This window comes from Muntiacus reevesi, chromosome 12 (genome assembly GCF_963930625.1).
Source record: "Muntiacus reevesi chromosome 12, mMunRee1.1, whole genome shotgun sequence".
NCBI classification, from domain to species: Eukaryota; Metazoa; Chordata; class Mammalia; order Artiodactyla; family Cervidae; genus Muntiacus; species Muntiacus reevesi.
Genome location: NC_089260.1, coordinates 37,524,176 through 37,551,673, shown reverse-complemented (window position 1 = coordinate 37,551,673; position 27,498 = coordinate 37,524,176). Strand labels below are relative to the sequence as shown.

General features: G+C 33.1%; 1 protein-coding gene across 1 annotated transcript in view; it reads left to right on the top strand.

The window, feature by feature from the left end:
* ZC2HC1A (zinc finger C2HC-type containing 1A) overlaps nucleotides 1-27,064 on the top strand; it is a 51,337-nt gene extending 24,273 nt beyond the window's left edge. The window contains exons 5-9 of the mRNA XM_065903192.1: nucleotides 2,041-2,189; nucleotides 7,363-7,462; nucleotides 8,060-8,159; nucleotides 20,692-20,799; nucleotides 24,447-27,064. Of these exons, the coding sequence (XP_065759264.1) occupies nucleotides 2,041-2,189; nucleotides 7,363-7,462; nucleotides 8,060-8,159; nucleotides 20,692-20,799; nucleotides 24,447-24,612 (623 nt within the window). The 3' untranslated portion in view covers nucleotides 24,613-27,064. The remainder of the gene's footprint in view (nucleotides 1-2,040; nucleotides 2,190-7,362; nucleotides 7,463-8,059; nucleotides 8,160-20,691; nucleotides 20,800-24,446) is intronic.
* The last annotated feature ends 434 nt before the right edge of the window (nucleotides 27,065-27,498 follow it).

Sequence of the window (27,498 nt, the reverse complement as noted above, 5' to 3'; positions counted from 1 at the left end):
TGTTCCAGGAAAACATTTTAATCATGCATATTGTCAATTGAAATGTGGTGATTCAGTAAGATTCAGATAGTTACGTTGCTTAGTTCTTTGGTATCATCTCATCTAGAAAGGGGAATTAAATAATAATTTTGCTTCTAAAAATGTATTATTCTAGTGGGATAACCACCATATAAACAGATATTACTGAATTTGCCCTAAATTCATGTATTTTTATATTTCCTTCATTTGGTGGGTAAAAGTTGCTTGTTTATCCTTACCAAAAGCAAGGCAAGATGCTGGCAAGATGCTATGAGATAATTGAGATACTGAAAGATTTAAAATAGCACCATTGACATTTTGCCATTGGGTACAGAGTAGCCTCAAGAAGTAGTTATTTTAATATAGCAAGTTAGCTGCTTTAAAATTGTGTTAGTATTCTAGATTGGGATTAGTTTGTTAGCAAAGGGAAAGTTAGAATGATCCTTTATAACAATTTATTGTAGAAGGGAGGTTGATAAATCATTTGTATAAAGGGCCAATAGTTAATCTCTTAGGTTACCACAGCCATTAGGTCTCTGTTGCAGCTCTTCCTTTCTGCCACCGTTTCTAGAAGTCAGCCACAGAAAATATGTAAATGGCTGTGTTTCAATAAAATTTTATGAAAACATGTTGCAGGCAAGCTGGATTTGGGCCATGGGTCCTCGTTTGCCAATTCTGTCTGAGCCTTAGTAATTAACTTTAATGCTTTGAATATCTCTGGAATGTTCCATCTGGGTATGAGTCTCTTCTATTTCTACCTTAATTTTCTCCATGAAGTTGAATTCTCTCTTTGTTTTAGAGGTGTTTGTATATTGTATCTGATTCAACATAGGTATATTTCTCATGTTTGCATAAGTCAGAGAGAGAGAGAGAGAGACAGTTCTTCAGGATATGTTGAACTTTAGAGAATTTTTTTATCTCTTAGCCCTAACAAAACAACTTCTTTGTTATTAGAGGTTTTAGATGTATTTCACTAGTTAGCAGGACACATTTCTGAGCTTTAGATAATTGTAAATTCTAAAAGGCAAACTTCATCTCAAAAAGTAAACCTGTTGAAATAAATTGATTTTTTTGTGACCTTGCTAAGTTGTTATGTTTATTTCTTCTTGATATCTCATAGATTTGAAATCTTTTGCAGTGTTACAAAATTTGATTTTTTCTGGGATAACTTTATTTAATTTTATAAAAAATTTTGTTTATAGTGTGCATTACATTTGGGAATCCCTGGTGGCTCAGAGGGTAAAGCGTTTGCCGGCAATGCGGGAGACCAGGGTTTGATCCCTGGGTTGGGAATATCCCCTGGAGAAGGAAATGGCAACCCACTCCAGTATTCTTGCCTGCAAAATTCCATGGATGAAGGAGCCTGGTAGGCTACAGTCCATGGGGTCGCAAAGAGTTGGACACAACTGAGCGACTTCAATTTCACTTTCACATTTGGGAAGCATATTTAATCTTTGAAGCATTTGCAGTTTCTTAAACTTGAATTAATTATGTTAATGAGATATATTTTTATCACTTCTTCCATCTGTTGGGACCTCTAAAGAAAATAAAACTCTATAAAGTCTTTTACACTATTTCTTGACAGCTTTTATCTAACCAAAATTAAAGATTTTAACAGATGAGCCCAGTTTTTAAAGTATATGTTTAATGTAATGTGTTATTAATAATTAACCTAGTCTACCATATAAAAAAATATCTGTTTGATGAAAAGATATGGTATTATAGAGGCAAAAATGAATGAACATTTTTCCTTATTTTTTTATAGTGAGGTTTTATTGTTTTTCAGCCCTCAAATTTGATTCTAAGCTGGAAGAATATTGTGATTTAGCATATGCTAGCAGACTTTTTTTCTTAAATGTCTTTACTAACTTCCTATAAGTCAGGTTGTGTGGTTATAAAGAAACGAGTTTTTGCTTCGCAAACATTGTTTATATGTCTTAAGTTACTGTTTATAAAACTTATAATTCTTTATGTCTCATTTCAAGTATTTTATTACTAATCTGTTTCTTTTTTCTGTTTTAGACTATATTCAGTGTCCATATTGCCAGAGAAGATTTAACGAAAATGCAGCTGATAGACATATAAATTTCTGTAAAGAACAGGCAGCACGTATTAGTAATAAAGGCAAATTTTCTACTGATACCAAAGGAAAATCAACTTCTCGGACACAGGTAATCATTGTAATCAGTCCTGCAAATAAATAATGAGGTGATTTAAGTTCATGGTTTTGTGTTTGTTCTTTACAGAACTTTTAACTACAGTTTTCTCACCTGCTAAAATTTATATATTAATGTTCAAGGATTTAGTAAGAAATTTGAATGGCTATGTGAGAACAAAATTTGAAGTAGACTTGGGTTAGTAAAGACTTGAAAAACATACAGATTAAAAGAGGTATTAGGGAAAAAGAAAGGGTTAAAAATTGGTATAGTAGATTCAGAGGAAACTAGAGGGGTTAGATGAGTGAGAAATTGGCAATAAAAATTCATGTTTGAAAATCATGTGAATAATGAATATTTTCATGTGATATGAGTAATATTTCATGTGAAATGAGTAACACATTTCAGGAAATGAAAGCATAGGTGCACATCCAGACCTCTACTTTTGAACTTTTAGGCAAAAGTGATGTTAATATGTGTAAACCTTTATTTCTTCACCTGTGAAGTAATCTGGATAACTATTGTGAGAAACAAATGAAATGATGTATGTGAAAGCAGTTAGAGAACCATAAATCATAAGAGAATTTTGTAATGTGTACTTTATTTTTGCACTACTGTTGTTTTTCTTTAAGTATATTGTTATGTAAAAACTTTGACAGTATTATACTTCTAAGCAAATTTTATTTTTCACAAAGCTTTCGTTTGTTAACTTTTTTTTTTGGACTGTAAATTTAGCAAGTGGTAATAATCAAATTCACTTGTTACTTATGAATAAAATATTGGATTAAAAGATCCCATTGCAATTGAGACCTCCTTGAGAGAATCCTGCTATTGAATTTCTGTAAATATTATTGGAAATAGAGCATATGATTATCATCATCATTGTGGAGAAAGAACAGCAAAGAAAACTCATTTTGAAGAATTTCCAAAACAGATGGCAAACAAAGCTTATGTTTTAAACAATTTAAGAACACCCAAAAAGATTTTTAAGAATAAAATAATAGAGCAAAGGAAATAAAATAGGATGTGTATATTTCAACAGTGTGGTGCCAAATGATTCATAAATGTAAAATCCAGCTAGTTTTTAGTTCCCACCTTAAATTTTCAGTTCTGATTCCATGCCCAGTGATGTATATTTATTTCAGTCTAATTCCATAATTTCTCATTGTGTTCATTCGTTTTTGAGTAATACTGTAGCAAGTACTGGATCTATATTAGTAAACTAAGTAGAATACTTTTCCTAAAGATGCTTAGGAAAAGCTTATGCTCCCCTTATCATATTTAGCGACTATAATCTGGTCTTATTGCAGCCCACTACAAATACAGTAAAGATCAGGTTTTTGTAGTTAAAAAAAAGTTCTACCATTCAGTTAAGCTTTCATAATTCTTCATTAGGAATTTTATCAAGTTCAAGCATGGTTGTATTAAAGTAGACCCATGAAATGCCATGGCATAGCAGACCAAAAAATGTCATGTAATATATGCTAAGTTATGTATTGTTATTTTAAAAGAACAAATTAAATAACCCATGCATAATTTAGATCCTGCATCAGATTAGGTTAGGCTGAGTTACCTTATGCGTTTCAAGCAACACAGTAAGTATTTTGTGTTTAGGAATTTTCAGTATTCTGATTGATTCTTACTTACCCTACTTATTCTAAAGTAGTGAACTTTTAAGTCTGAAAATGTGCCATTCAATTGTTAATAGTGTTTTCTGATTATTAAAGGGCTTTCTATTCTCTGTGGAAAATTAAGTATACATGTATATATTTTTAAAGTTATCACCATAGTTAATATTTTAAATATTTATCACTAAGCTCTTAGTTTTTACAGTACTTGTACTCTGACTTTTTTCTTATAGTTTTCCCCAGTTATTTTTTTTTTTGGTAAATTATATGCAGAAAAAAATGCACAGCACATAAATTCAAGTGTAACCACAGGAACATTGAGAAATAGACTATTCTTAGTGTTACAGAAGCCTCACTGCACTGTTTCAGTCCCAGTATGTAATGTTCTCCCACTCTCAGCCCCAAGCATCTTGAAGTAGTCATTACTTTGATTTTACATACAATCAATTTTTGCCTTTATTTATAGTCTCCAGACCATGATGATATTTTTATCTATGATAGCTTTATAAATACTTTTCTTAAAGTATAGTTGGTTTTCAGCTTGTAGCTCATCCAGCCCGGGATTTCTCATGATGTGCTCATTTCTCATGATGTAGGTTAAACAAACAGGGTGACAGCAGATAGCTCTGTTGTACTTTCTCGATCTTGAACCAATTCATACAGGGTACTAACTGTTGCTTCTTGACCCGCAAACAGGTTTCTCAGGAGACAGATAAGGTGGTTTGGTATTCCCATCTGTAAGAGCTTTCCACAATTTGTCATGATTCAAACAATCAAAGGCTTTAGCTTAGTCAATGGAACAGAGATAGATGTTTTTCTGAAATTCCCTTGCTTTCTTGATAATCCAGTGAATCTTGGCAGTTTGGTCTCTAGTTCCTCTTTCTTTCTTGAACCTATCCTGGACATCTGGAAATTCTTAGTTCATATAATGCTGAAGCCTAGCATGCAAGATTTTAAGCATGACCTTACTAGCATGGGAGATGAGTGCAATTGTCCAGTGGTTAGCACATTCTTTGGTACTACCCTTTGGAACTGGGATGAGTATTAACCTTTTCCAGATCTGTCGCCACTGCTGGGTCTTCCAGATTTGCTGACATGATGAATGCAACACCTTGATGGCATCATCCTTTATGGTTTTGAATAGTTCTGCTGGAATTTCATCATATCCACTAGCTTTATTAACAGCAGTTCTTAAGGCCCACTTGACTTCACACTCCAAAATGTCTGGCTCTGGGTGACTAACCGTAGTAATCCAGTTCATTAAGGTCTTTTTATACAGTTCTTCCATGTATTCTTTCTGTCTCTTCTTGATCTCTTCAGCGTCTGCTAGGTCTTTACCATTTCTATCCTTTATTGTGCCCATCTTTGGGCTGAATGCTACCTTGGTCCAAATAAATAAATACCTTCTCCCATTTTATCAGAAATGAAAAGTCTTTGTGAACATAAATATTTTACCAAGGAAATGTATTAGGTTTGTGATCTGTATAAAAACACATGAAATAATCACCTCCCTAATACATGGTAAATGAAACATGTATTGAGTATAACTGTAAAAATAGACTGTTCTTCTGATCATTAAAATGAATTTATGCAAAATCGTTGCTAGCTAGAATCATCCTGAATGCCTAGTAGTAGAATTTCAGCTTGATGTGTAGAACAGATAAAATACAGCTCAGTAAGGAAGGAGTCATATTATCTAGGTCAGGGGAACAGCCAGTTACTGAGAGATATATGAGTATGTTTTAAACTAGAGGCATTCAGAGTAGTATGAGAAGTCAGTAAGGAAACTAACCTGACTTGTTCTGACAGAAAGTAATAGGAAATACTGTAGAAGATAGATAGATACAGTTGGGCTAGGTTCTCATCATCTCAGAAAACCTGACCAAAAGACTGAGTAAAATAATAGGAGGTCCAGTACAGAGCAGAAAAACAAAGCACTTTTTGAAAGAAATATTCTGTCTTTTTCTTTATAAGCCATTAAATTAATATAGAAATTCCTAATATATACATAGAAATCTTTATTCCCAGTTTATAATGCTGCGAGGACTCTTCCTGTCTAAAACTTGACCTCTCAGTGTATATTGTTCTGTTTTGATAATTAGCAAAATGTGAAAGAGTCATCAAACCTGTTTCTTAATCCAGTTTTATTGACCGTATTTTTAGTAGGCATGCCTCTAATATTTTGACAAGTTGGTGTTAGGTCTTGTTTTCCATAGTGTTAGTTTTAAAATCTTCCTAATATATTCAAGAGTATTGATATTTTCATGGGAAAGACTGATACTACCGGAAATATCTCTTAGGTTTTCCAAGAAACAGTACATTTATATGGCTCCATATACATTTCCAAAGTCTCCTAGTCATTTTGTTCATTTGGCGGGCAGTTATTGAAGGTTTTCTAGATGCCAAGTGGTTAAGAAATGGAAGTTTCTGGAATTATAGTGTCAAATGTGCTTGTTTATGTGTGTGTATGTGTGTGTGTGTGAGACCCGTTTATAAGATTTATTTTTGTAAAAGGTCAAATACTGAATTTTGAAGAGTTACAATGTGTGATTTTAATGTTTGTGCTTAGCCAGCAGTTTTTAATAGCAAAGCATCTTAAATTTTATACTGATAATAGGTTATAAATATGATCTGATTTTTAAAAGTTTGACTTAAAACCAGTTTCTCTCATAAAGTCCTAAGAATACGGCTCAAGTACACAGGCAAGCACAATAATCACCTTACAGTTGGCGTACAGGGCGAGGACTGAGACAGTGTGAGTCTTAATTCCTGTTCTGTTAAGTGGGTGTAACCCTGGGCAAGTTTACTTCTTTATATTGGGGTGGGTGATCAATAAGATGCTTTATATTCAGTAAAAGAGAAGAATTTTGTTTAAATAAGAGACAGTAAAACAAACTTGATGGTGATATTTCTCTGTAGAGAAAAAAATGAGAATAAATGAGATAAGCTGAAATACCGTATCTTTTCTCAACCCATATCCCATTCATGTAGCATGCTCTGGTGAGGTTAATGAAGAATTAGGTCTTTGTTTTCACATTGGGGCAACAATCCGTTAGACAGCTATTTAAAACTTTTTCAGGCTTATATGTGCTCTTAGGAATTTCCATCAGTAAGATATGTGCCTGGATTATATATATGAAATATAAAACCATACCAAGGAACATACAAAAATCTTGACCTTTAAAACCACACCACCGGGTGAGCATCTTTGGGTGGTTTTAAGTTTTTCTAATAATATAGTTGGCATTTAAAATCTTAACATTGAGGGAATTTTTTCCATTTGATCCATTTTGTTTTCTTTCAACTGGGAAAAGTTACTCTCTATTTTAGCAGCAGAACATCTGAGCCAGAATTTTAGTATGCCAATTAGGAGAAGGAACATTCTTGGGTAACTTCTCTCTAAGGTGATATGTTTTAACCTACTGTTTCTAAATTTGGATAATTTGAGTAGGTGGTAAAACATCTGACACATTTAAGGGAATTTGTGCTTTTGAAATACTGGTTTGTAATCCATAATCAAAATGTGATATTGATAAAACATTGTGTTTTCATTGTTTTAGTATAAGCCGCCTGCACTTAAAAAGTTAAATTCTCCTGGGACCACCTCATCAGGATCATCACGATTACCACAGCCAAGTGGCACTAGCAAAACTGTTGTAGGTAATGAGATCTGTAAAATAACTTGATTTTTTTTTTTTTTAAATATCAGAATCGGTAGAGAAGGAAATGAAGACAGTATTCTGTTTTGGATTATTTAAAACTAGGTTTATTAGGAGTTGATGTGGAAGATAAGTAATTATTTTGGGTAAAAATAAAGTAACTTTCAGTAGCTTATACTTTAGATGTAAATGTCTGTCCTTGATGTAGTTACCGATATATCATCTCTTCAGAGTAGTCAACAAAGTCCTCTTCTTGATTCTTTGACCAGAGTATTTTTCCCCTTGTTTCTGTCTATACCTGTCTAAACTTGATAATTATCCTTCATAGGCAAATATTTAATGGTTTAAAGAAGATCTTGATTACTGAAGTGTACCTTCATTTGTATGTAAATTGTAAGAAAGAAGTACAGAAATTAGAAATGAAGGATGCTGTGTGTTGTTCCATAAAAATTTTACTTAATTTTGGATTTGATCATTCATTTTGATTTTTTGCCATGAAGATTTATTGCCATGAAAGCATTGTTTTTTCAGATGCTCTGGTTAATGTGACTTTTCTTTTTCAGAGTGTTGTTAAAACTAATGCCTTTTTTATTAAAAGGTGCTCCCTCAGGTAAAGTGTCTTCAGTTGGCAGCTCTTCGGGAAACAAACTTCAGACCTTGTCTCCCTCCCATAAAGGGATAGCAGTCCCTCATGTAGGGTAAGTCTACACAGAACTTAATCTCTTAGTGATGTGTATATTCATACATGCCTGGTACTAAGGTTTTGTTCTATTTAGGTAACATGGGGTCGCACAGAGTCAGACACGACTGGAGTGACTTAGCACACACAAGCACACACACAGTTGGCTTTTTCATTAATCTCAATTTTCTAAGTTTGTCTTTTAATATATTGCTGATCAGGAGCTCACACACTGCTTTTGAGAGTCTAAATTAGTATAACCAGTTTGGAAGAAGTTCTGGTGGCATTTCTCAAGAGCCTTAAACATTCACATTTTCCATTTCATAATTTTACTTCCGAGAATCTAGTCTAATGAAATTAATTAAAATACAGTAGACCTTTTACACTAACAATTTTTTTAAGCGAGTAACAGGCACTGTGCTAGACATTTAACATTATTTTTATTAAAACCACCCCGCTGCCATAGGAGGAGGGGATCAGAGAAGCAAAGTAATTTTGCTCAAAGCCACACAGCTGTCAAAGAGTTGGTAGCATGATACGAATTGACTCTCTTTGGTGATAAGCATCAGTCTCTTTACATATGGTTTTATTATAATGTAAAAAAAAATGTGTAGCTATGTTTGAATATCAAATTGTGAAAATCTACAAAGTGATACTATACAATCATAAAATATATATAAATTTTAAAAAGATGAGTCTACTGTTATTGGAGAAGTAGGTTGGCTATAAACTCTGTGTATACTTCAATAGAAACTATAACAATTTAATACTATTTATGTTTCTATAGTTTTATGTATATGCTTTTTAGTAAAGTAGCATAATTAAGCCTTCAGCAATTATTTTAATGTGGGAAAATTCATTGATAACACTAGAGTTTTTAATAGAAATCTTTCTATTCTAGTAGAAACTCACTTTTCATTTTGATAAACAAGAAAACTAAGGGATGGCCATATGATTATTAGAATGTAGCCTTATTCTTTATATTTACATATACTGTTTATAAAGTTGGTATAGGAAGCCTGACACATTATTTTCAGATCTAGAGTCTCAGTTTGGCTTTTATATAGGAAATATATAGGATGGTATCTATCTTTTTTTTTTTCCATTTATTTTTATTAGTTGGAGGCTAATTACTTTACAATATTGTAAGGATGGTATCTATCAATAGAGAGTAATTGCCTTTTGTTTCCTAATTTGGATTACATATAAAGTGTTTAAGATCTAAAGATAGTTTATTGTAATTAGCATTGTAGGAAAAGAACAAGATCAACTAACAAGATCTGAGTAGTTAAATGCTTTTCTTTTTGTCATGCTTCCAAAAAAAAGAGACAGGCTATCCTTAAGAAAGAGACAGGTTATCAGTAGAACAGCTGGTTGAAGGTAAAAGGTTCTCATCTTCCAGTGCTAAAAGAAAAACTGATCTGATTTTCTTTTTATAGCTTTGACTCATTAGATACATAAATATAGAAATATCAATGTTTTAAGTTTATAAATGGGGGTTTACGTTTATGGTTGACTGTGAATTATAGGCTGGTAATTTTTTTTAGTACCTTTCCTATCATACTGGTAATCTTAACCAGTTGGCACTATTAAGTTACACTGACACTCTTTTTAAGGGGGCATGTGAAGCTGGCTGGTAAAATGAAAAGGGTTACTGGATTTTGGATTAGAATACTAGATTTCTAGATCCTACTTTACCCCTAACTAGTAGCTACCTGACTTTGTTCTTATCTGTTTTCTCTATCTTGCTCTGACAACTTTAAGTCTGCTTACACCTTGACAGCTGATGAACATTTATTAATCTTTAGGAGGAAATTTTTTTTACTAATGAGAAAAAACTTTAGACACAAGAATTTTAAAAGTTGTGCACTGCTATAGTGCTATAAAGATTTAAAAATTTTCATTTGTCCCTTATTAAGCTGTCAGGCATGACTGTTTAAATCTCATTTGTCTGTACTATATATGATGCTTATGTGTTAAAGGACTGTTTCTAACTGCTGGAAAGAGAGTGGCGATGTATGCTTCTGACCAATGTATTACTATGAGTTAATATAATTACTGTATTAACTGATAGTAATATGATTAGAATATGATTAGAATACTGAATAGAATCATTCATAGCTGTCAGAGCTCATTCCTTTTTTAGAATTACTGAGGTAGTGGTTTGTCTCTTTTCCTTACTAGATTATAAAATCTGTGATGGCAAAGCTCTGTTTCTGCTTTGCTTACAGATGTAACTACAAAATGTAGTATAATGCTTGGCATACAGACACATGAATTTTTTGTGAATATATGAAATTAATAGTGAGTCAATAAATTCAGTTCCTGATTTGTTAACTTTTTGCAACATCACAGAATCATGATTCTGGTACTTGTAATTACTTGAGGTTTGTATGACTGTTCTTTTGTCTTTTCATACTGAAAAATTGAAGGCAAAAAGAGAAGGCGATGGCAGAGGATGAGATGGCTAGACGGCATCACCGACTCCGTGGGTCTGAATTTGAGCAAACTCCAGAAGACAGTGAAAGACAGGGAAGCCTGGTGTGCTGCAGTCTATGGGGTCGCAAAGAGTCAGACATAACTTAGTGACTGAACAACAACAAAAATGATTATCATGATTTTTATTGACACAGATAAATCAGAATTGAGTAAAGACAGAAATAAGACATCTAGGATTAAGACATCTGGTTCAAAAAGTTGAGCATCTTTTGAGATTAGTAAAATGAGTCATTTTAATGGTTTGAAATTATTTAAAGCCTGGTGTGTATAATCTTTATTGTGTTAGCCTGTAATCATACATATCAGTGATCTATAATATTTAGCATATATTGAAATCACACCACAGAAAAATTTATCTTTTTACTTGAAAAAATTCTCATATGTTTGATAATTCTAGACAACCTGTGGGTCAGCTGATTTTAACAGAATTTTTTAAAGCAAAATACACCTTAATAGAAATTTTTTTTCTTGTGCCAAAAATAGTTTTCTTTATTCCTAGAGATATTAGAAGTATGATGAAACCCAGAGTTTTAAATAAATATTGCTGTACTTGAATTGTGTCAGATAGTTTACACAGTTGTACCTTTAGAATTATGTTTTCTTAATGGTTAATTACTAACTTAAATGGGTATTTCAGCTGATAATTTTCAATAGTTAAAGTATCAAATTGCAGAGATTTACTTCTGTTCAATTACTCTGAGAACTAGAAGTTTACTTTGGAGATAGGATATAGTAGGTGTGTTTAAAAGTAGAGAAACAGTGCAGGTAAGGAGCATTTTTTTTTTTTTTTTTTTTTTGGATGAAAAAAGAAATTGGTTTCTCATGCTTTATATTAACAGGAGTGAGGAATGAATGTCTAGGTTTTGAGTATATGTTTGTATGAGTGGAAACAGGCTTTTCTTATAAGCCAATCTTTTGATGTGTGTGGTTTGTGTGTACCATTATTTAGATTTTTATGAACTTCTCTGACTTTCATTATTAGTCTGGAAATGCCTCAACCTAGAATTGCACAGTTTGGCTTCCTATGTGGATAACAATTATTTCAACTATTAGACTAAGGAAGCTCACTTTGCATGGAATTGAGTTACTACGTTATCTGTATAGAACTTAATCAATGAGTTTAGGATCAAAAGTAGAAGTATGGAAGGCTTTGAAACTTTGAGTGCCTCGAAACATCATAGCTATAGATGTCCACAAAGATACAAAATACCTCTTGGTAAAATTTATCCCCAAATTATTTCAGAAGTCGTCTTTTTGTTTTATCTCTTCTGCTCTGTTATAGTGTACAGGACTGAGTGGCTTATTTCCTAGGAATTCACTCTCATGGTGTCAACAATAAACAGGGACCTTTCCTAGGTTAAAGTTTATCTCAACTCAGAAATAGATGGATATGTTGCCAAATACTTGCCGCATTGCCAAAAACGCTCATTTAGCAATGAATATTTGCAAAGCCTGCAAATCCTTTCTAGATATACTATTCATATCATGGCAGTTACATACAGCTAGAGATAGTCCTTTTAAAAAACCTGGGTCTATCATTTATATAAATGTATCAGCTTGATAAATTGTTACGTATTTTTGTCTTGGACTATAAGATAGTGATTTTGATCATAACTCTTTATGGTAAAATTTTAGATCATCATTGAAATGGGCCTTTCATTTAGATTTTCAAAAATTTAAAATACTGGCATCCTCTCTAGTATGGAATTTTGATGTTTTAGAGTAGGTAATCTTTTTGAACTATGGTCTGAGGGCCAAATCCTGCCCAACAATTGTTTTTATTGGAACGTGGCCGCACATGGCCAGTGGTGAATTGTCTATGGCTGCGTTCATGCTGTAGTTTCAGAGTCGAGTGCGACAGAGACAGTATAGCCTACAAAGCCTGAAATATTTACTTTTTGGCTTTTTATAGGAAAAGTTTGCCACTCCGTTTTAGAATGGATAAATCGAAGGTAGGGATTTTAAGGATTCTTCATTTATTCCCAAAGATGGAACTATTTTTAAAGTCATATGGACTATCTAAGAAGTTAGACCACATATTAGTGTTCCAGTGAACCAAAGGGTATTTTTTTTTTAACTTTCATTAATCCATTCAAACACATTTCTGTGATTGAATTAAAAGAATAGTAACAGACTAAAAGTATACGTCCATGTTGACTCTGACCAAATCTAAGTACCAATGTAAGGATATATCCTTGAACTTCATACGGGAATTCTGTGTTTTGTATATCAGATGGGAATTCTGTTTTGTATATCAAATTGCTTAGTCTACACCAAATTTATGCTGTGTAGATGTGCTTGGTTGGCTTAAAATATGTTCCTTCTTTTCTTTAACAACAGCAAGACTGTTAAATGAACTTCTTTATTCCTGCCTTAATATCTTTTAGACCTTTCATGTAGCATTGTCATTACTGAATTGGACCCTTTAAAAGAAAAATAGCATAGAGGCACTCTGAAAACATTGATGTTGATAGTTCTGTAATGATTACTATCATACTGAAATTACAGTTCTCAAACTTTGTAAATAAGGTAAAAATACATAATGCAGTAGATTTTTCATTGTTTTTCTCCAAAATTTATTATCAGAGTAACCCCAGATGTAGATAGATGTATAAACTAAGTATTAAAATCACCAGTGGTGATGTTTTTCATAACTTGAAACATCAAAGACCCCTGAGGGCAGGACAAAACATATAATAGAGAATTCCTGCTTCCTTTACTTGTTTTATTCACTTCCTTAAGTCAGTTATCGGTGGTTTGCAAGACCAAGAAACACATCGAGAAGAAACTTCGACCAAAGAGCAATCAGTTGGGTTTAAAACTTAAAATTCCTTTTGAAAATATGTCGCCACTTTTGCAAAGAATTCAATTTCTTTCCAAATATCCCTTTATCTTGTTGCTACTTTGACTTATTTTTAATGCTACTGAAGGAAGAGGGACAGAAAAGAAATGGTTTAATAGAGAAGGAAATGTGGATAAAGAAGCATTCTTGTTCACTAAAATAAATGTGAAAATGGTACATGAGAGCTGGTCTGGATCCAAGTCAGTTTAGGAAAATATTTAAGTATTTGAAAGATCTTTTGTTGTAAACTGATAATTTTAGCTTTTTAAATTTTTTATTGGTATATAGTTGATGTACAGTATTCACAATTTTTAAAGGTTATAATACATTTAAAATTCTTAGAATATTTGGGTATATTCCTTGTGTCATACAATATATCATTATAGCCTAATTATTTTATACATAGTAGTTTAACCTCTGTGTCCCCCACCCCAAATTGCCTCTCCCTCCTTCCCTCTTCACACTGGTAACCACTATCTTTGAGTCAGTTTCTTTTTTTTGTTACATTCACTATTTGTTAGATTCCACATATGTGATGTAATAGTATTAGTATTTGTAATGTATATACTTTATATATTTGTAATTTATATACAAATACTATTAGTAATAGTATTTGTCTTTCTCTAAGTGATGTACTTCACTTAGCATATTACCCTCCATGTCTATCCATGTTATTGCAGATGGCAAAATTTCGTCCCTTTTTATGGCTGTGTAGTATTCCATTTTCCATTTGTTTGTGTGTGTGTGTATGTATGTACATATATATGTATAAACCTCGTCATCTTTATCCATTCATCTGTTGATGGACACTTAGGTTGCTTCTGTTATCATGGCACTTGTAAATAATGCTGCTGTAAATGTTGGGATGTGTGTATCTTTTTGAGTTAGTGTTTTTTCAGATGTATACCCAGGAGTGGAATTACTGGGCCATGTGGTAATTTTATTTTTAGTTTTTTGAGAAATCTCGATATAGTTTTCCACAATGATTGCACCAATTTATATTTTCACCAATAGTGTGAGAGGGTTCCCTTTTCTCCACATCCTCACCAACATTTGTTATTTGTGTCTTTTTGATGATAGCCTTCTGACAGTTGTGAGTTGGTAGCTCATTGTGGTTTTAATTTGTATTTCTCTGATGATTAACTACAATGAGCATCTTTTCCTATGCCTTTTGGCTTTGGAAAATATCAAGTTTGGAAAAATGTCTAGTGAGGTCTTTTGCTTTTTTGATGTTGAGTTGTATGATCTGTTTATATATTTTGGATATTAACCCCTTATTGGTCATACCATATGTAGATATTTTCTCACATTCATTTGGTTGTCTTGTCCATGGTTTACTTTGATGTCCAAATGGTTTACTTTCATTTTGATTAGGTCCCAGGATAATTTTTAAATTTATTTAAAACCTTAACATTGCCTATCATTTCAAGGTTTTTCAAATATGTATGTTAGCAAAATTTTATATGAAAAGCACCTAAATAGATATTAATTTATACAAAGATTATATTTATTAAAATTATGTAAAATGCATTTATGTGTAAACTTACATATTATATAACCTTGATTACATTGGGAATTTAAAATTTATTTTTATTTAGTTAGACCTTGAAAATAACATAGCATAACAATAGAAATCTACAGTGGAATGAAGTGATTTGAACTTAATAACAACATTTACTAACATTTAGCCTAGGTAGCATTTGAACTGTGATATACATACATATACACAGGTAGACCTAGACCTGGGTCTCCTGCATTGCAGGCAGATACTCTACCATCTGAGCCACCAGGGAAGACCAGCCTAAGTAACATTTGAATTGTGTGTGTGTATGCACACATTCATATACATGGTACACAAACCAATTGAGTTGAATTTCATAACACAGGTATGTGGTAGTAAAATCATCATTGAAATCTGCCTTTTAAAAAAATTACATTTTTAAAATCTGAAAATACTAGCAATCCTCTCATATATAGAAAATATGTAATATTCCCAATAGAGAATTGCCTTTACATTTTTATTAGATTCTACTCGTCTCCTTTGTTTTATCATTTGTTAGATTTTAGTAGTTCTTATCACGTGAGAGGAATCCATGTTTTAAATGTTTCTAAATTTTAATTTTGAGTTGTAATTTCAGTAGCTTTTTTTCTGAGGAAGAAAGTAAAATCTTTTCTTTTTCCAAATCCACAGGTACCGTTTGTAAGGAAACTACTGTTTGGAACAGTAGTGCTTTGACTGTTATTACATAACTTAAAGAAAAATCTGATTTATTAATTGAAATTCTAAATAGGTTAATTTTCTACTAATTGCTCACAAGTAAAGTACATAAAATGTTAATCTCACAAATTTTAGAAGTTTTGTTATTTTATATGTAATAAATGTGCAATATATTTATTGGAGGCATTTAAAAAAATTCTTTAAAATGTTTTAATGAGTGTGATGTAAACACCTAATGTAAAGCAGCACCGCCTGCAAAGGATTGATATCAACTTTTACAGCAGAATGCCTGCTGCTTATAGGATCTTGAAGGAACAGAGACTGGATAAAATGAGTCCCTCTGTAGAGATCCTTATTATCTAGAGGGATGACCAGATTCTTTTGAGACACTAAACTCTGTAATAAGAACAAAGCTTCAGGTCTGTCTTATTTACCACAGTGTCCCCAGAATTTAGCACAGTGCCTGATACATAGTAGGTGCTCAGGATTTAAATGAGTAAACAAAAATCCCTTAAAAAAACTCTTTGTTATCAAGCAGTGATGTGTCATTCAATAGTCATTGAAGGTAGTACTCCTAGTTTTCTAATTTAATTTTCTCTGCTCCCTACTATGAATGGCTATTGATTGATGATAATGTCATTTGTTTGATGTAAAATAATGAAATCTCTGCAAACCTGCAGTTTTCTGTTATTCAGTAGCTGGCAATCCTTTCTAATTTTGGTTAAAAATATTAGCTTCAGACAGCATGGCCACTTACAATTTTTCCATGTAGTTTTTAGAATTGCCATAAGTTTTTTCATAGAATCATACTTAATGTTTCTTTGGATAAATTTCAGAAATAGGAAAATTCTGTGAATTCAGGGAAGGGGACAGTTAGATTATTTGTGAGCTCCATAGGAAAAAGCATCATATGTGTATTTATTTATCAGAATAATAACTTCCAGTTCACTGCTAGCTTCAGAAATTTTAAACAGTTGTCCTTCTTTTTTTTTTTTTTTATTGATTCCATTGCCCTGATATGTGTAAGTGTGGATTATGTTAGTATGTTTGTCAAAACTGGCAGGGTGGTCTGTGTAGTCAGATTTTCATATTTAATAATGGCAGTTGTATGAACTATCTGAGCATTCTTTTTGACATTAGTCCTTACCCTGGCAGTCAGATAATTCTGAAAGAGCTTGGGGGGTAGATTTCTGATGAATCAGAATAATGTCTTAAATTTTTTTTGAATGTAAAGAAACAGTAGCATTCTCCTTATGGGTACACCTTTATATATTTTAATAGTAAGATGGACAAGTTAGGCCCTCCACTTCGAACTGGAAGACATGTGCAAAGGTTGTATGAGAGTGATACAAAATCAGACAGTGCCATCAAAAGACATGAGTTATTACCCATTTACAAGTAAGTATTTGTAACTCAGTTTGGTTAATGTTTTTCAGATATTTCTTTAAAGGCTTTTATATAATGAAATACTATAAATCTGTATATTCCTATACTTAAAATTTTTTATTTAATCATTTTTAAGCCAAGAAGTGTTGAATAATCTTCTAAGATTTATACCACTTTGATTTTTGAAGAGCATTTTTATTATCCTGTCTATTTTTAGAGCATTCATAGAACAAAATTTACATTTTAATTTTGAATTAAATTTTAATTTTCAGAGGGTTGAAATGAGTTACCTTAATAATTGTTATTTTTATGAAACTTTTTTAGGAGTAAAATTTTTAAAAGAGTATAGGGAATATTACATCATATATTACATAAATACAATATTGCTAGAGTATCTCTTAGCTAAGTAGATGATAAATTATTATAAAAAAGCAGGAAAAAGTTCTTAGAACACATTCAATCCAGGGATCCTTAGTCTTTGTGTTAGGTAGTTACAAATTCCACATAACACAGGGCAGTAATCTCATTCCCTTCTTTGTACTGGCCCCGCAGACTAAGAAAAGCAGGAGTGGCAGTGGCAGTCTTGGGACTCTCCGCACGAGTCTTCCAAGCTTACAAATTTGTGCCCCCAAAGCAAGTCTTGCCCTCTCATCTTCAAATGATGAATTGAGGGTCTCATAAGTTAAATTACTTAATAGAGCTCACCTAATTAACTTTTAAACCAAAGTCTACCACAGCATTCTTTTTTCCATAAATAATAATACATTTAGCTAGATACACAGTAAAACAAAGACGGGAAAAGTCTGAGTCTTTAGCAGCCATCATGTGTTGTCTTTAAGTAGATAGTGATAAATCCTAGAAGGAAGAATTTGTGCGCTGAGCTTTTTTTCTTTGTACTGTTCCTGCTGTCTGTACCCTCCAAGGCAAATCTCAAAGAAACAGTGTTTAGCAGTGGGGTAGAGGAAGTGTCGTTGCACAGTTAGACCTTCTTTTATTATTGGCTTTAACTCTAGCAGGCAGATTGTATTAATGGACACATAATAAGGTAGCACTTTCAGACTCTGACCAGGAAGAAAAATGTGTTGATGGTGTGAGACCTGGAGTAACATGTTTTAAGTACTGATCAAAATGGTTTTTGGCATTCCAGTTCTACCTTATAGATGTTACTAAAAATACACAATAGGCATTGAATAATGACACCTGTTGTTGATAACTTATATTTTATGTATTTTTTAATTATTTTCTAATTTGAATAACTATCAATATGAAGTTGTATGTGTATATGCATTGGTATGTTTGTACTGTCTTATATATAATATAATATATATGGGGGCGATAGTATTTCTAACAAGTTTTCGTTCTTGAGCCAAAAAACCAAAAATCCTGTTCATCCTGTTCCTCTATGACTCTCACTTGGAGGAATTGCCACCATTTGGCAGGGAGTTTTCAGAGACTGAATTTCTAAAAAGGCATGTGATAGTTCTGCAACATCCCTAGAGGGGCCATGTGAAAGTAGAGTAGCATACACCTCATGGGTGGACTTGCAGTGAGTATTTGAAGGCCATTTGAAGAGGTTCAGGGTAACCCATCCATGCACCAGGGTGATTCTTGTCAAAGTTTAGGAATAGTTTAAGTATTCAAAGTTGCCTCCCTTTGAATGACATCATTGTATATTGAATATAAGATTTGGAATGAGACCCACATAAATCCAAACTCAAACACTCTGGCCATGTAACATGAGTGAAAGTTGCTCAGTCAAGTCTGACTCTTTGCGACCCCATGGACTGTAGTCCATGGAATTCTCCAGGCCAGAATACTGAAGTGGGTTGCCTTTCCCTTCTCCAGAGGATCTTTCCAACGCAGGGATCGAACCCAGGTCTCCCACATTGCAGGAGGATTCTTTACCAGTTGAGCCATACGGGAAGCCCCCAATAATACTGGAGTGGGTAGCCTATCCCTTCTTAAGTGGATGTTTCCGACCCAGGAATCGAACTGGGATCTCCTGCTTTGCAGGCAGATTCTTGACCAACTGAGCTATTAGGGAAGCCCGGCCATGTAATAGCTTTGCACTTAATCTCTCTGACTATGAGTTTTTTCAACTTTAAAATGGGAATAATATCTTCAGAGATTTTTGTGGAGATTAAAGAAAGCGAAGTATATGTAGTACCTGGTATCATATGTGGCATGTAATGGGCATTTGGAAAATTTCATGTATTTTGGAGACAACTGTTTAAAATTTGGGGAGACTCTCTCCAGCTTTGCTATATAAGTAGAGAAGGAAGAATTTCAGCCAGAGTTTGAGAACTTATAAGGTGTTTTTTTTAAAGAGAATTCTGCTTGATCATGTAACACAATATTGCTTATCTCCGAAATGAAAAGATTTGACTAAATTTCTAAAGAGAGGGAGGAAACTAACACTATAGAACATCTTACACCTAGTTCTGCAATGACTTATCTGTCACCTTGGGGAAATTACTTAACTACTCTTTGCCTCAGTTGCCTCCTTTGCAAGATAGAATTAGTAATCTTTACTGCTTCATAGCATTATTATGAGCATTAAATAAATTTTATATGAAGACGATTAGAAATCTAGCTATAGGAATTCCCTTGTGGTCCAGTGGTTAGTACCCTACACTTCCACTGCAGGGGGCATGGATTCGATCCCTGGTTGGAGAACTAAGATCCCTTATGCTGTGAGGTGTGGCCAGGAAAAAAAACTGCATCTACATCAAATGTAGTAAGCACTGTTAATGTAAGTGTTAACTTGTAGTAGCAATACTAATAGTAGTAATACCATCATCACCCTTAGCTATGCTAAATGTAGTTATCAGTTACATTTTGTATATCTGACTTCCTATAAGTGATGATGGTCACATGTTATACACAAGGGAATTTGGACTCAGATTGCCAGACCCAGAGATGTTCAGTGGCAGTTGGGATTTGAATCCAGATTCATCTGAATTCCAAAGCCTATACATTTTACCATTTTTACCTCATACATAAGTGTTCTTTGATTCTGGAATTTTCAGAAAGTGAATTCAGAAAGGTATGATCAACCCCTTTACTGATAACAGATAGCCCAGGTTGTATAGTTGGTGAAATTAAAATCTTTAGAGGCAAGAGTATATTATTAACCGATTCATTCTAGTTGATTTTTCTAAGAACAAGCTTTCATAAATGGAATATTATTCTTTAAAAATGGTTAGCAAAATTTTTAACCACATCTCATACATCTAACATTATTATTTAACTGTAGGCACTCAACAAGACTTATCTCTAGTTTGAGGGGACTGTAGATTTAAACTTTAAAAAATTTTGAAGTGTTTTAGAATGACTAACATAAATTTCATGTCAAGAATATATAGACATATTTTTAAATGATTTTATGTACCATCAAGATAATGAGTGTTAGTCAATGCAAAATGCTTTGACTTTTACTTCGTATTAAGGATTTCAGATATGAAATAATTACGGATTTTAATCTTTTGAGCTTACCCCTTCATAGCTTCTAATTATTTTTCTAATCATTCTAATAAGCAATTTGTGAAAGAAATGCTTACTATTCAGTAGTTTTTTTTCATTATGCCATCTCTTTCTGTCTTCTAGGACTAACATCAAACCTCGAAATTCCACACCACCTAGTTTGGCCCGAAATCCTGCCTCAGGTGTGCTTACAAGCAAAAGAAAAACATATAGTGATAGCTACATGGCCAGGTATGTTTAGCTCTGATATTGTAATAACTAAAATAAAAATAACTATTCATTGTTTTCCAAAGACCATGTACAAAATTTCTATCAGGTTATTAATAGAAAATGTAATTTTTCCTGTGTGATTTAACTTGACTTTAATGTTATACAATAAAGACCTAGTTTTGAGTGTAAATAGTATTTTCTTATACCTTGTAGATGTAATTTTTATGGTAAATACTCAGATACAGTTTGTTCAGTATCACTGGATTTTTACCTCTTCAAATTGAATAATAGACTTTTTACACTACTGCTATTATCATTTTCAGCAGCATTTTAGTACATTTAAATTCCTCTGATGAGATCGTGACTATCCATGTACGTCCCTTTCTAATATGTCACAATATTTGCACGGCTTTGACATTGACTCTGTTTTTCAACCTATAATGAAATCATTCCAGTTATAAACATTTTATTTTTCATATGTGTCCCAACTTATTTCATAAAGTTTTAGGGAAAGGTACAGAAATGTATAGTGAAATACAACATCATTTTTCAAATGAAAGAAAAATAGGTAAAGGAAAGGTGACAATTAAAAGATAAAGTGGAAAAACGAGTGTGGTTAGTTCACAAAGTTTTTGTCATGAGACCTGTAGATAGGCCAGTCCTGGGCCGCAAAGTGGCGTATGAACTTCGTTGTAGTAGCCAGAGTACAGGAGAATAGAAGAGTAGTTACATGACTCTTGTTGTCTGAAACAGAAAAATAAATCACTTTTTCTGAGAAAGTACAACTAGTCCTGAGACCTTAAAAGTTCTGCTGTGATTTCTCATACAGAAGCACTGTGTAATTTAGTGCTTAACTTAATAATTAACATCCTGCTGAATCCATACTAAATAGGGCAGTGGATTTCATAGGGTTTTTTTTTAAGATGCCTATAGTGCACGCCTGTAACATGACCATCCTGTGATACACCAAAACCAGTTGTGATGTTGTTGTGTTATAGAAAAGTATACATATTGTCTACTTTTGTTATAAGTATGTAATATGTACACACATTCATTATTCATATTTAATCTGGGAATAGATTTTTAAGTATCTAAGATGCTAGCTCTCCCTCTTGGTTTTGCCCACTAGAGGAAGCATCTATGGAGATTTCCAAAACCAAACATGTGGAGGTCTCTCCCAGATGGAGAGGGGTCTAGCCGTCTGCCATTTAGAAAGTTTTAAGGGTGATGCTTATGCCTAAGATGAGAACTATAGAGGAATTGATAAGTTGCTGTCTTTTCAGCTAGATTGTTTAATAAGTATTGTTTGTCTCACCTGAGGCTTTGATACGTATTTTTGATTCATATAAGGACGTGAACTTCTGTTTCTTAGAGTCCTGAATTATGGCTGTACTGTGTTCTATATGTGTGGAACCATGTGCTTTGAATCAGTGCTGAGTTTAAGATTAACATTCTGCTATAAAATGGAAAACTTAATAAATACATATGCTTGAATAAATGAATAATGTTATCTTTCCAAAGAGGTAGACAAAGTGTTAACAGGCAGGAGCAAAAGTCACATTAAAAAATGTTTGGGATATTCTTTTTTTTTTTTTCCTTTTCAGACCTTTTTATCTGATAGGAAGCCCTGAGCCTTACTCACCTGAGTTAAACTCAGCCTCCATCCTGGACAAAAATACTTGTAACCGAAACAGAAGGAGAGTTTTCAGAGATTTATTTTTCTGGAAGTCTGATAGATTACATTTCCTGGACAACCCTTTCCAAATAGAACACCTAGAAATACTGAATAAAAGGGAAATATATATATTTCTGAGTGTATAGTTTAGCTTTCAGAAAAGAAAGGAAATTTGTAAAGAAAAAAATATGAAGAAAGTTAGAGATCAATTTGGTAAATTAACTGTGACACTGCAGCTACTTTTGAGGTTTTCAGTGTCTTCACTACATAGAGACTTGGGTTTTAAGGTAATTTGGGGAGAGAGGAATTGACTTCTGGGACTTGTACAAGATAGTGTTAAAAACAAATTTTCCTCATCCTTCCCACCATGCCTCTTGCTCTAAGCCAGGATTCTTGAGAGGTTCAGCAAAGATTCTTCTTAGACTCAGCCAGAGACACTTATATGACTATATATTACATTCGTCACTGGGACTGTTTTCAGAAATAGGAAGTGAGAGCAGGGCAGCGTCAGGTGTTTTCTCTTTCATGGGAGGCTTTGCAGCATTCCTGAAGCTTGTCTTCCTCAGCTATCCAACTGACAGCTTAGGTATAAGAGAATAAGATCTCATAGGTGGGTATAGGGTCAGTTTAAGAAGTCCTTTTTCCCAAAGGGAATTGGCGTCTCATAATAACAGTTTCATAGACATAGCTTCCTGGATAACCTGAGGGATATGTCCGGTTTCAGTGAACTGCTTGCAAACCCTGTTGCCTAGAAACATAGCTGGCATTTCACCTCTGCTGGGTTTTCATTAAACAGAGCTGAGAAGTTATCCCAAGGTCAAATGTGTCCACAGAAGAGGAGAAAGATTGTGTTATCCCTTCTCTCACAGTATTCAGAGCGTTATCTCTTGAGTGAAAGCTGGACTAGGGGGGAAAAAAAAACAATCAGGAATGAGATTCCAAGGATACTTGTCTGTCCTAGCCATGGCTCAGAGGGATGTGAATTCCCACTGATAATTCCTAACTATAGGTGGCCCTTCATATGAGTTTAAGGTTTGAAAGTAAATCATCTGCATATTCTAATAAATTCTTATCTGAAAAAATAACTTGGATACTCTTGGTTTAAGAGCTTCCTTGGAGCTTAGAAAAGCAAAAGCAGAAAGAGCCATCTTGTGAAATGCTGTTAAGCCAGGCCTCCTGATTCTCACAGGTGAACACACATGAGCTTGCAATTCTGAACTACAAAACAAACATATTTCAAGCCATACAGGGAAACAGGGAATCAGTCATGAGTGACAACAGAAAACAAACACATATGCCCAAGACATAAGATACTTAAATTCTTCAGACATTACTTATAAAATAAGTCAGTTTGAAGTATATAAAGGAATAAGACAGGGAATTGAAGTCATTAACAGTGACAGTATAATATCACAGAAAGATTAGAGATCTTTACAGAAGAACCAAACAACTCAATACAAGAGGGAAAAAGTTCAGTTCAGTTCAATCGCTCAGTTGTGTCCGACTCTTTGCGACCCCAGTCACTGCAGCTCACCAGACTTCCCTGTCCTTCAGTTTCTCCTGGAGTTTGCTCAAACTCATGTCCGTTGAGTTGGTGATGCCATCCAAACATCTCATCCTCTTTTGCCCCTTTCTCCTTCTGCCCTCAGTCTTTCCTAGCATCATGGTCTTTTCCAGTGAGTCAACTCTTCTCATCAGGTGGCCAAAGTATTGGAGCTTTAGCATCAGTCCTTCAAATGAATATTTAGGGTTGATTTCCTTTAGGATTGACTGGTTTGATCTCCTTACTGCCCAACAGACTCTCAATAGGCTTCTCTAGCACCACAGTTCGAAAGCATCAGTTCTTTGGCATCAGTTCTTCAAGAGCATTAATGATGAGATTAAGAACCTTTTAGTTATACTTAATAATACTATTTTCTGTTTCCCAAGGCCTACAGATTGAAAATTACTGTCATGAACTCTGTGTTTCTACTTTCTCTCTGTACCTCTCCAGGCCAGATGGAGACTACATCTCTTCATTTAATGGTGGAAACACTAAAGGCATTGAAGGAAATTCAGCGGGACACTTACCAAAATTCTGCCATGAATGTGGGACTAAATACCCTGTAGAATGGGCAAAGTTCTGCTGTGAATGTGGTGTTCGAAGAATGGTTCTGTGAACAGAATCCAAAAAAAAAAGAAAAAGCTTAGTCCTGAATATTATGATTATTGCTGCTTGGACATCTAGAGCACTTCCTCTAGTGATTTCGTGCTAAAGTTACTCAAAATACTTTTTTTCCAACAGTTTTTGGAGCATAATTCTTTGGCCGTGTAATGTGCGTGCATATATGTGTGTGTACATATACTGTATATAATAAATACCTGGTAACCTAAGCTGTGCCATTCAAGGACATACCTACTTATCAGTCAGAAAATAACTTTTAAGTGGAATCATTTAACTTAGGTGTTCCTTTTCTGTTGTTAAAGTACATTAAGTATACTTCCACAAACAATCCAGCATCAGTGCTTAGCACTCTTAAGCTTTCAGATGATCATTACTTTGAGCAGAACATAAGAATAAACATTTTTTATTATTGACCTATTTTCAGATAGTATCATTGTGGGATGGAATGCTTGAACTTTTGAAACTGAGAGAATATTTTAGTTACAATTGGTTGTGTCGTTTTCCTGTAGAGCTCTTTAATAATTTATAAATATTTTTTAAAAAGAGAGGGAAAACCCCTATTGCCTATGTTGCTCTTTACTCAGTGTATTATTAATTCTATAGAAATTTTTACTCATTTCTTTAAAATGTAATTATGTAGTTCCCTTTTCAGAGACACAAAGCTGAAAATACATATGTTTCTTTTTCTAGGTATAACTGAATGATTATTTTTTTTTGCTCAGTGTGTATTAGTTGAACATACATTCTTTCTACTTCTAATTGTCTTCAGATTTCACTTTTGTCCTTTTTTCCCATTATCTCATGTCTGAAGAGTAGTTTGCTACTTCATTTTTACAGAGTTTGCAAGTTAATTATTTAATAGAAGATGCACAAAGTTCCTTGCAAAATCTTGCATTTATATCTATGTATTTGAATTTAGAAGAAATTAATGGATTTTAAGACAGATCATCTCACCTAATAAACAATTAACTTCAATAATTAATCGTTAGTGCAGGGCATGAAGGTAAAAAGGATTGAATTTTAATCACTTGAAGTACAGTTATATGTATTCATGGGTAGGTTAAGAGAATGTTAATATTTAATTTTCCCTACTCATGTTTTTCTTCCAGTGTTTAGTGCTGAAGCACCATTTACTTCACAATAAAAAGCCTCTGAAAATGCATTGCTTAATGGATAGCTGCTTTATTATGTAATTAAACATTCACAAAAATGTAATTATACTTTCACCTTTATTTTGACTAAAATACAGCTTTTAATCATTGTCACTTTCAGTGTAACATTGTATTTAGTAGTAAATGCCTTTGATTGCTTGTGCAGCCAAATTCAGTAATTCAGTAGTTATTTCTGTTGAATCAAACCTAACAAACCTTGATCTTATTATAAAGGTACAGGCAAATCATTTATAGGCAATTTCTAACTTCTTGTTTATGATTCTGATCAACTGTGAGGATCAGGGTAGAAATTTGTGACTTACAGCTTTCTCTGAAATTCATTTATACTTAACTTTATAATTTTATTCATTAGTTGTTTTGTTTTGTTTTGTTTGTGTTTTTCATTTGGGCAGAGGATAACTTAGTGGTAATGGAAATTTAGGACTTAATAGTTCCTTTCCTGACTGTCAATAATTTTTTTTCTGGTTGCCTTTATTTAGTCATATTGGCCAAAAGGAATGGTCAGAGGTCAAAAAAACTATACTACAGCTTATTCCATCAAGTAGAATAAGCTCTAATAAATTTAGGAGAATAATGTACATATTAGAGTTCCATTTCAATTGTTTATGTTCTTCTGTTCTAATTATTAGAAACCATATAAAGAAAGAACTTTAAACTCTTACTTTATCTAGAATTGAGCACTATGTTCTTCCAAGTATGTTTTTAAAGATCACATAAAAAAAAAAGATCACATAATTTTTGTCTGCCCAAGGAAGGGATAGGCAAATGATCTTAAACAAAGTGGCATATGTTTGTTTCTCACTGAATTTTACTGTAGCAAGTAAATGTTATAATGTACTATATGGAAATGAGTTGGTAAGAAATCATCTAATTCCAAAACCCAGAGATTGTTATAAACAGTAAGTAGGTGAAATATATTAATGAATTATGAAACATATTGATTCAGTGTATTTAAGTGCATTTTTATATTACTTGCATATATTATTTTCATGTTGATTTGTTGTGCAATAGTTCAGTTTTTAAGAAATTTTCCTAGATCTATGCATCATTTATTTTATTTTTATTTATTTTCAGAAGTATTTTCCAGTGTGGTAGAACGAAAAGATGATTTAAACTTAAAACTGTAAAAATTGCTTATATAATATTCTGAAAGTTATTAGCTTGGAAAAGTAAGAGTAGTATGGCTGCTGTTGTCTCTTGTTCACTCTGTTTTTTTAAATTACAAACAATGTCTTCATTTTTGAACCTATTCAATAAAGACATGAAGCAAAAAAATGCCAATTGGTTTTCATTGCTGTAGTATCTTTTTTCCAGACACAGGTAGAAATACAGGAATCTACTGAAATAATAAGAATATATTCAGAGTCAAAATACAGACTTTTTAAATGAGAAAAGAGTTTTCACTGGCAGTTTTTTTATGTGCTGTCAGCTTTTTTTTTTTTGCTGTCAGCTTTTAAGAGGAGTTACTACTGTTTTATTTTGAAGTGTTTTATAACTTCAAAGCATTATAAATCTGTTTCTTCACAAGATTTTTAAGGCATAGAAATTCTCTTTTTAGGCAATAAAATTTAGCAGTTGAAAACATTAGAGAAATGAGGTTAATAAGGAAACACTATGAGCATTTCTAATTAGGTAATATACAGTTCAGTGGCAAAAAGTATTTGTGATGAATACTTGATTAGATATCATATTTAAAGCTTTAAACTATA